General features: G+C 39.7%; 1 protein-coding gene across 1 annotated transcript; it reads left to right on the forward strand.

The window, feature by feature from the left end:
• The first annotated feature begins 7,632 nt into the window (after positions 1-7,632).
• On the forward strand, positions 7,633-8,347 carry cskmt (citrate synthase lysine methyltransferase). The gene is given in 2 exon segments (XM_034164482.1): positions 7,633-7,729; positions 7,732-8,347. Coding segments are annotated over 2 exon segments (666 nt in total). The 5' UTR covers positions 7,633-7,648; the 3' UTR covers positions 8,317-8,347.
• The last annotated feature ends 2,871 nt before the right edge of the window (positions 8,348-11,218 follow it).

An 11,218-nucleotide genomic window follows, 5' to 3' on the forward strand; every position in this document is an offset into this window, starting at 1 on the left:
AGTTATCTTTACAATGAAAGTGTTTTAAGAAATTTGTCCTAGTAGTCTATGATGACTTTTTCACCTTTTTTCAGCATCATTATATGCAAATATTGCCGTTTTGTGCTTGTCCCACACCCAGACTTATGATCTTGAATGATAAAAATGAATAGTAAACAAATGTTTTTTCTAATGTTTTAAAATATCTCTGAATAAAATATCAGTAAAATAATCAAAACATAATTATATATTCAATGTCATACAACTGTTGTGATTTTTTTTTAAACGAAATGTAGTTGTCCTACACTATTGCTGTAATTTCCACCACAACAATAATCTCCCTTTAAAAAGTTTGTATGAAAGATTGTGTGGGTAGTTTCTATGGAGATAAACAGTAACATCAGAGCACATGTATATAGCGCCAAATCACAACAAACAGTTGCCCCAAGGCGCTTTATATTGTAAGGCAATGGTGTGGTGGAAATTACATTTACAAGGCCAATAGTGCCCGTAGTTAAAGAATCACCCATTTAGTCACTTTCCCTAGATTAACGCTTTTTCAAAGCGGGTAAGCACACTGAAGTACATTCAAAGCATCCCTACTTAATACATTTTTCATAACCTTCAAGTTTATATTATGAACTTAAAAAGACATTTGGATAAGAGTTTGTCTTGAATTATATGCTGTAGAAGGCTGAAAATGGTTACTCCCTTAAACCCAAGTTTTTAGAGTGTAGACGTTTATGGATTCAATGTCTCCCAATCTTATATACTTCAGGACACTATAAAGTACCTCTGATAAAGTTTTGGTGCTTTTGTATAAAAGTGCTGGATTCCCTTAAAATTTGTCCCTCAGCCGCCAGACTAAAAGATCGAGAAGGAAAAAAAAAAAAAAAGTAGGACAAATCTTGACAAGACTAAAGGAAGGAAATCAGACAGAAAAGACAGAACAGAGAGACTCTACAGAGTGTTAAATCCATCACAGACAAGCAACACACTAACGTCAATACATAAAGGCAGACCGACAACAAGCTGCCACAACACCCAAATAAAGACCTGACAATCTACACAAGGCCACACGGGGAATATAACATACAAAGAGGAACAAAATACTCAAACTATTTGTGACAGGTGAACAACACAGCTGAAGGACTGCAGATTTCACAAGAAAGTGAGGATGCACACAGGAAAGAAGGAAAGGAGAAACCTGAAAAGAATGCACAGCAGGGACAATTTGAAAAACAAAACAGAGACATTAGAAATGGAGCTAGAATCACAAACAATAACAAACAAGGACACACGGGCAAAGAAGAAAACAAAGACATTGTTTCTATTTTATCACCATCTGACTCCATCCATGGATTTGACTCAAGACACAGTGACAGCACACAAACCCGCTGAACATCTTACTACTCTGATTTGGAGCTGCAAATATATAAATGATGCAATATAATGTTGGAGTCAACAGGGTTCTACAAAGGAATCGTTTTGACCATCTGTCATGCTTAGTTATGTTACATTAGACATGTCAGAAGTCATAGAATCCAGTGGATGCTGACCTTGTTTGACCTTTACTTTGGAGACCACAAATTCTAAACAGTAAAAACTACTCCAGTTATCAATCCTTTTCTTTATGTACATCTGTGCCATCCTGTCCATGTTAGAGTCTTACCTTAGCCACCTGCCTGTTTTGGAAATGCTGCTCTGCATTAACTTGTCTACCACTGAAAGACTCCTCCTTCTGCTTTGTTGGAAAACAACAGCAACGAGTCCCTCGTGGACAATCTTCTTGCAACTTCAGACAAAGCAGTGCACCTGCAACCAGAAGAAGACGAAGGTAAGACAATAACAGAAAAAATGGTGGCAGATGTACATGTTATCAGAGACTTTAGATTTTCCACTGACATCTCTAATGCCATATACCAACACAGTGCAGAGTAGCTACCTAAACTCTGTAAGTGAGATAGAGTATCTCGTCAGTAGTTTTACATCCTCATTGAAGACAACTTTGGATGCTGTAGCTCCTCTAAAAAAGAGAGCTTTAAATCAGAAGTGCCTGACTCCGTGGTATAACTCACAAACTCGTAGCTTAAAGCAGATAACCCGTAAGTTGGAGAGGAAATGGCGTCTCACTAATTTAGAAGATCTTCACTTAGCCTGGAAAAAGAGTCTGTTGCTCTATAAAAAAGCCCTCCGTAAAGCTAGGACATCTTTCTACTCATCACCAATTGAAGAAAATAAGAACAACCCCAGGTTTCTTTTCAGCACTGTAGCCAGGCTGACAAGGACATAGTCAGAGCTCTATTGAGCTGAGTATTCCATTAACTTTAACTAGTAATGACTTCATGACTTTCTTTGCTAACAAAATTTTAACTATTAGAGAAAAAATTACTCATAACCATCCCAAAGACGTATCGTTATCTTTGGCTGCTTTCAGTGATGCCGGTATTTGGTTAGACTCTTTCTCTCCGATTGTTCTGTCTGAGTTATTTTCATTAGTTACTTCATCCAAACCATCAACATGTTTATTAGACCCCATTCCTACCAGGCTGCTCAAGGAAGCCCTACCATTATTTAATGCTTCGATCTTAAATATGATCAATCTATCTTTGTTAGTTGGCTATGTACCACAGGCTTTTAAGGTGGCAGTAATTAAACCATTACTTAAAAAGCCATCACTTGACCCAGCTATCTTAGCTAATTATAGGCCAATCTCCAACCTTCCTTTTCTCTCAAAAATTCTTGAAAGGGTAGTTGTAAAACAGCTAACTGATCATCTGCAGAGGAATGGTCTATTTGAAGAGTTTCAGTCAGGTTTTAGAATTCATCATAGTACAGAAACAGCATTAGTGAAGGTTACAAATGATCTTCTTATGGCCTCGGACAGTGGACTCATCTCTGTGCTTGTTCTGTTAGACCTCAGTGCTGCTTTTGATACTGTTGACCATAAAATTTTATTACAGAGATTAGAGCATGCCATAGGTATTAAAGGCACTGCGCTGCGGTGGTTTGAATCATATTTGTCTAATAGATTACAATTTGTTCATGTAAATGGGGAATCTTCGTCACAGACTAAAGTTAATTATGGAGTTCCACAAGGTTCTGTGCTAGGACCAATTTTATTCACTTTATACATGCTTCCCTTAGGCAGTATTATTAGACGGTATTGCTTAAATTTTCATTGTTACGCAGATGATACCCAGCTTTATCTATCCATGAAGCCAGAGGACACACACCAATTAGCTAAACTGCAGGATTGTCTTACAGACATAAAGACATGGATGACCTCTAATTTCCTGCTTTTAAACTCAGATAAAACTGAAGTTATTGTACTTGGCCCCACAAATCTTAGAAACATGGTGTCTAACCAGATCCTTACTCTGGATGGCATTACCCTGACCTCTAGTAATACTGTGAGAAATCTTGGAGTCATTTTTGATCAGGATATGTCATTCAAAGCGCATATTAAACAAATATGTAGGACTGCTTTTTTGCATTTACGCAATATCTCTAAAATCAGAAAGGTCTTGTCTCAGAGTGATGCTGAAAAACTAATTCATGCATTTATTTCCTCTAGGCTGGACTATTGTAATTCATTATTATCAGGTTGTCCTAAAAGTTCCCTAAAAAGCCTTCAGTTAATTCAAAATGCTGCAGCTAGAGTACTGACGGGGACTAGAAGGAGAGAGCATATCTCACCCATATTGGCCTCTCTTCATTGGCTTCCTGTTAATTCTAGAATAGAATTTAAAATTCTTCTTCTTACTTATAAGGTTTTGAATAATCAGGTCCCATCTTATCTTAGGGACCTCGTAGTACCATATCACCCCAATAGAGCGCTTCGCTCTCAGACTGCAGGCTTACTTGTAGTTCCTAGGGTTTGTAAGAGTAGAATGGGAGGCAGAGCCTTCAGCTTTCAGGCTCCTCTCCTGTGGAACCAGCTCCCAATTCAGATCAGGGAGACAGACACCCTCTCTACTTTTAAGATTAGGCTTAAAACTTTCCTTTTTGCTAAGCTTATAGTTAGGGCTGGATCAGGTGACCCTGAACCATCCCTTAGTTATGCTGCTATAGACGTAGACTGCTGGGGGGTTCCCATGATGCACTGTTTCTTTCTCTTTTTGCTCTGTATGCACCACTCTGCATTTAATCATTAGTGATTGATCTCTGCTCCCCTCCACAGCATGTCTTTTTCCTGGTTCTCTCCCTCAGCCCCAACCAGTCCCAGCAGAAGACTGCCCCTCCCTGAGCCTGGTTCTGCTGGAGGTTTCTTCCTGTTAAAAGGGAGTTTTTCCTTCCCACTGTAGCCAAGTGCTTGCTCACAGGGGGTCGTTTTGACCGTTGGGGTTTTACATAATTATTGTATGGCCTTGCCTTACAATATAAAGCGCCTTGGGGCAACTGTTTGTTGTGATTTGGCGCTATATAAAAAAATTGATTGATCGATTGATTGATTGACATTCAAATTCGATTCAGGACCAACAGCAAAGTTTGGGTTGAAACTTCCAAAGTAGGTTTTACAGCGACAAAGTGGAAGAAATGGACTCATTTATCTGTTTATTCGCTCCATTTGTCCATTTGTGTCAAAACAAAGTGACCACATCCACATCATCGCCTTAGCCCAGCCTCTCAACGTCCCCATCCACGCATCTTCCTCATCTAGAAACCCGGGGAAAATTTAGACTTGTACACCCTTTTGTGGTTGTAAATGTCATCGACTTGCTCTGTCGGATTCTTTGCCTTTGTTACACTGTTTCATTGAGTTCTATTAAAGTGATTTACATCTTACTTGGTGTCAGCCTTGACTTCACCCATACGCTCTCATACGAGGGGCGACAGACAGGTTTGGAGCCTGGCCCAGGGAAAAGGAGGCCATGGTTCTTCTTTAGCATTCTGACACACCTATATTGATTCACAACTTGACATTCTGCATAAACTCTGTGAAGTTTGCACCGCGTGTGCACAATCATGAGAAATGTTGGTTTCTCAGAATGCAAAAGCTGGACAACCGCGCACACACTCACAACTTCTCAATCGTCCCTCAAACATATGAGCAATCCTTAGATTGAGTTCAATTAGCGAAAGGCTCAAGAACTTAATGTGGTATTTTTGCTAAACCCCTTGAATTTAAGGCTACCAGTCTACACTAAACCAAATACAATCCCCATTTATTCAATTATGTACAACAATGATTTCTTTTGGAAAACAAGTGCTTTCTGTAGACTATGAAATATTTGAAACATGACTACTTTGTCTTTTCAAGACACAAGAGAGATAAAAACATAAGAGGCACAGGCAGACAAGCGATATGACTAACATACCACATGGCTAACAAACAGGCATCACAACACAAGACATTATACAACACAGACATCAGCATAAGCAAAGACTGACCCAAACTGAAGTACTTTACGAGCTTTATTGTCTTCATTGCTTTTTTGTTTGGTAGGTTACTGAATAAAGTTTTAAGGTAAGTGTCAATTTCAATTATCCTGAATTTGAGAAGAGGTTTAGACTGACTGACTTTAGCTTTGTGTATATGATATTTGACAAGTAAGATATATAGGTTCACTAAATATTGTATATTTACATTTTTAGGTTCAAAGGCGGTTATTAGATTATGATTGGCTATTTTAATTCAATGATTGGGTTTATTATAAATGAATAACTCCACATTAAGCCAAACATCTCTTGTGAACTTACACTCTGAATACATACATCTGTAAATTTGGATATAAGCAGATTTGTCAGGTAAATACATGATTAAATTTTCCTGTGTAGTTCTCTAATTTATTTATAAATACAATTTTAAAGCCATATGACCCAGCGCTTGGATCAGGAAGTTGGCACAAAGTGAGACGTCTGTCGTGGAATAGATGTCTCCGTTTTTAACGGCGGCCAGGCGGCTGTTTGCACGGCAACATTCTTCATTTACAGGTAAATAATTATTAACACTACAACGACCTTTACCGCACGTCATTGTGAAAGAACAAGGATCGTTGTTTAGCCGGCTAGCTTAGCTACACTAAACTAAGCTAAGCTAAGCTACAATGCAGAACTTAACACTTTTCCCGAGTTTCACTGATTTTCTCCACCAATAGCAGGAGTAAATTTTTAATTATTATTATTTGGCTATTTCGTTTTTACTCAGGGTGGTTCGGACACGATTCTACATCAAAGTTTTTAACATTTTGCAGTCAGGTTCAGAAATACTTTGAATTCGCCATCTAACATCTGGACATCACCACAAAACCATCCGGATCTGAAGGGGTTTAACGAAAATCATCACATTAACCATTTAGGAACTACAGCCACACAATCCCTTTTATAGTACAAAAATCACTTTTACAGCCACTTTTCTTTACACAAGCCTATTAATAAGTCTTGGACTTAGTTTACATTAGTTGTAAAAACAGACAAGTTTCCTCACTTGCATCCTAGCTACAAATAGGTTGTTAAATTCATCACCAGCTATTTTCATAATTAAATGATCAGAGTCATAACAACAAATCAAATATCTCCAGTTTCAGTTCTGGATTATTGTGGACAAAATGACAAATTTGAGGCCGTCATCTGATATTTTGTGAACCTAACTACGAATCCATTTTGGTTTTACCAACACTGTCCTTCATGGTTGGGATGGACGTATAAAAAAATGTCCAAAGTTTGCCTCCAACACGCTGATGATTCTTTCTTGTGATAACACAAAACTGATCATAATGTCTGTGTTTTTAGCCATAAACACTTTCTTGATATACTTTGTTTAGTTGGTAGATTATGATATTTTAATTTATTTATTACCAAGTGCATGATTTAAAAATGTAGGACAACAACAGTTACATTGTGTATTTACTACATTAAGGTTACAGCCCCTGTACTTTTTGGCACATCAATTATTACAATTTTGATCCGTCACAAGATTTTAAAAGCATATTGATGAGAATTAGCATCTGCCCGCACAGCAAATAGGGTCGGCGGTCACTCTACCTGTCTTGTGTCCACCTGGATGTAGATGGTCCTGGCTGGGGAATCGGACACTCTCACCCACTCCACGCCACCGTCTCTGCAGCCCAGAGCCTCACCTGACAATTAGATGAAAAGAGAAGAAATGCTGAAATAATTTCTTATATTTAAAGCTTTATCATCCAAAACTTTCTGATCTATATTATAATGACAATAAAGTTGAGTCAGAGTAAAAAACAATCTCATAAAGGGATCGTGTGAGTTGCTAAATGGGTCAAACTTGACCCATGTGGGCTTGATTAGAATTTCTTTCTCTTTTTGCTCCGTATGCATCACTCTGCATTTAATCATTAGTGATCGATCTCTGCCCCCCTTCTTGGCATGTCTTTTTCCTGGTTTTTTCCCTCAGCCCCAACCAGTCCCAGCAGAAGACTGCCCCTCCCTGAGCCTGGTTCTGCTGGAGGTTTCTTCCTGTTAAAAGGGAGTTTTTCCTTCCCACTGTAGCCAAGTGCTTGCTCATAGGGGGTCGTTTTGACCGTTGGGGTTTTTCATAATTATTGTATGGCCTTGCCTTACAATGTGGAGCGCCTTGGGGCAACTGTTTGTTGTGATTTGGCGCTATATAAGAAAAAAGTTGATTGATTGATTGATTGTTTGGTCTAATTGAACACTTTTGTCTTTTTGTGTAGCTGAACTGCTCGAAAACATGGATAAGAAAACCACTTGGGACCGTTTCTACACAGAGACCAGCAGCAGGACGTCCACCTTCAAGAACTTTGAGTGGTTTGTTTTGGCTTTTCCTCTGTCAAAGACTTTTTGATGCCTCTCCTGCACCTCAGCACCAACCCAGATGGTCCGTTTCACGTCCTGGACATGTGCTGTGGTACGTCTGCGCTGGGTGCTTGTATTTATAAGCACTCTCCGCTCCCTGTCCGCGTCACGTGTGCCGACATTTCTCCCGTGGCCATACATCTAATGCGGTAACACGTCTGAGCCAACGTGATCCGGCCTCCCCACCCGTTGTCCAGGCTTGAGTTTTTGGAACTGGACTGCGTGCAGCTTCACAGCCGCTTTGGATCCGACAGTCTGGACGTGACAGTTGACAAAGGAACCGCCGATGCCTTGTTGAGGTCTAAGGACGGGGAAGGGAAGGCTGGTCGGGTGCTCAGGCAGAGCCTGAAGGCGTTGAGGAACTCTGGGTTTCTGATTCAGTTCTCAGATGAGGACCCAGATGCCAGGCTGCCGTGGCTGGAGACCGAGGTGTGGGACTCGGGCGGGAGAGCGGTAAACGTGGGGGTGCGGGAGGTTGGGGAGCTACAGGGAGTATGTTACTACTGCTACCAGGTGACCCCTCATCCTGCTGGATGCCTCTAACAGTGGTCCCTCTGAACGGGACATAAACACTGACACACCATCAGATTCATATCTCTGCTGACGATGTTGTTGGCATCATTTTGTTGCCATCGTGAGCACACGGTGACTGATTCCTCCCAATTGAACTGTCAAAGGTGACAACAGCACACAGAGCCTTGACTGCTATGAATGGTTGGAATAAAAATTTGCTTCACTTGATTAATTTATGTGTGCGTGTGTGTACATTTTACATTTGTGGTAAAAGCAGTGAGCGTTTGAGTTTTTGCTTCTGCCCACATCCTTTCAGTCACACAGCTTCACTGTTAAATTGTCCTATTTAATAAATTCATTTATTCTAAAGTTGAAGTTTTGTTGTCTTTATTTCTGAATAAATACGACTTCACATTCAGGTTTTGTCATTTTGATGTAAAGAAACCAGACATTTGTTCTCTCCCTGTCTGCAAAACAGGGCTCGTGTGTTATGTTGTCTACTGCCATCTAGTGGCAGCTGTTTAACCAAACAGGTCATGTGTGGCACTAAATTTGAGAGGGAAAAGATACAGAAATAAGTATCTTACAAGGAGTGAGTGGGGCGTCTTCATCGTCTTTGTCCAGCCAGACCTCCAGCCAGAATAGAGGAGGGACAAATTGTTGGCAAACCTGAAAACAAAAAATTGACATGCGAAACTTCCCATTTGACATAACAGAAAACAATCCTCATGAACATTTCTGTTATGACCAGTGGAGGATAACAGTTAATATAAATTATTATACATTTTTATTTATATTATGACCCAAATGAAAAAGATGCTTCAGAAAAAAAAAAAAAAAGACATTGCTTTGAATCAGTCAACACAAATACATCTGGAGTAAATGCGACAGCGACATCTAATGGTCAGTTGGCGTTATTGCATCAGAACGCGAACAAATGCTCGAACAGGTGACGTCGGAATCAAAAATTGCTTCAAACCTCCGAAACAATTGTGATCATTCGCGAAAACATTTCAATGAAATCAAATCAAATCAATTTTATTTATATAGCGCCAAATCACAACAAACAGTTGCCCCAAGGCGCTTTATATTGTAAGGCAAAGCCATACAATAATTATGGAAAAACCCCAACGGTCAAAACGACCCCCTATGAGCAAGCACTTGGCAACAGTGGGAAGGAAAAACTCCCTTTTAACAGGAAGAAACCTCCAGCAGAACCAGGCTCAGGGAGGGGCAGTCTTATGCTGGGACTGGTTGGGGCTGAAGGGGGAGAACCAGGAAAAAGACATGCTGTGGAGGGAAGCAGAGATCAATCACTAATGATTAAATGCAGAGTGGTGCATACAGAGCAAAAAGAGAAAGAAACACTCAGTGCATTATGGGAACCCCCCAGCAGTCTAAGTCTATAGCAGCATAACTAAGGGATGGTTCAGGGTCACCCGATCCAGCCCTAACTATAAGCTTTAGCAAAAAGGAAAGTTTTAAGCCTAATCTTAAAAGTAGAGAGGGTGTCTGTCTCCCTGATCTGAATTGGGAGCTGGTTCCACAGGAGAGGAGCCTGAAAGCTGAAGGCTCTGCCTCCCATTCTACTCTTACAAGCCCTAGGAACTACAAGTAAGCCTGCAGTCTGAGAGCGAAGCGCTCTATTGGGGTGATATGGTACTATGAGGTCCCTAAGATAAGAAGGGACCTGACTATTCAAAACCTTATAAGTAAGAAGAAGAATTTTAAATTCTATTCTAGAATTAACAGGAAGCCAATGAAGAGAGGCCAATATGGGTGAGATATGCTCTCTCCTTCTAGTCCCCGTCAGTACTCTAGCTGCAGCATTTTGAATTAACTGAAGGCTTTTCAGGGAACTTTTAGGACAACCTGATAATAATGAATTACAATAGTCCAGCCTAGAGGAAATAAATGCATGAATTAGTTTTTCAGCATCACTCTGAGACAAGACCTTTCTAATTTTAGAGATATTGCGTAAATGCAAAAAAGCAGTCTTACATATTTGTTTAATATGCACTTTGAATGACATATCCTGATCAAAAATGACTCCAAGATTTCTCACAGTATTACTAGAGGTCAGGGTAATGCCATCCAGAGTAAGGATCTGGTTAGACACCATGTTTCTAAGATTTGTGGGGCCAAGTACAATAACTTCAGTTTTATCCGAGTTTAAAAGCAGGAAATTAGAGGTCATCCATGTCCTTATGTCTGTAAGACAATCCTGCAGTTTAGCTAATTGGTGTGTGTCCTCTGGCTTCATGGATAGATAAAGCTGGGTATCATCTGCGTAACAATGAAAATTTAAGCAATACCGTCTAATAATACTGCCTAAGGGAAGCATGTATAAAGTGAATAAAATTGGTCCTAGCACAGAACCTTGTGGAACTCCATAATTAACCTTAGTCTGTGAAGAAGATTCCCCATTTACATGAACAAATTGTAATCTATTAGATAAATATGATTCAAACCACCGCAGCGCAGTGCCTTTAATACCTATGGCATGCTCTAATCTCTGTAATAAAATTTTATGGTCAACAGTATCAAAAGCAGCACTGAGATCTAACAGAACAAGCACAGAGATGAGTCCACTGTCTGAGGCCATAAGAAGATCATTTGTAACCTTCACTAATGCTGTTTCTGTACTATGATGAATTCTAAAACCTGACTGAAACTCTTCAAATAGACCATTCCTCTGCAGATGATCAGTTAGCTGTTTAACAACTACCCTTTCAAGAATTTTTGAGAGAAAAGGAAGGTTGGAGATTGGCCTATAATTAGCTAAGATAGCTGGGTCAAGTGATGGCGTTTTAAGTAATGGTTTAATTACTGCCACCTTAAAAGCCTGTGGTACATAGCCAACTAATAAAGATAGATTGATCATATTTAAGATCAAAGCATTAAATAATGGTAGGGCTTCCTTGAGCAGCCT

This window comes from Thalassophryne amazonica, chromosome 23, assembly GCF_902500255.1.
Source record: "Thalassophryne amazonica chromosome 23, fThaAma1.1, whole genome shotgun sequence".
Classification (NCBI taxonomy): domain Eukaryota; kingdom Metazoa; phylum Chordata; class Actinopteri; order Batrachoidiformes; family Batrachoididae; genus Thalassophryne; species Thalassophryne amazonica.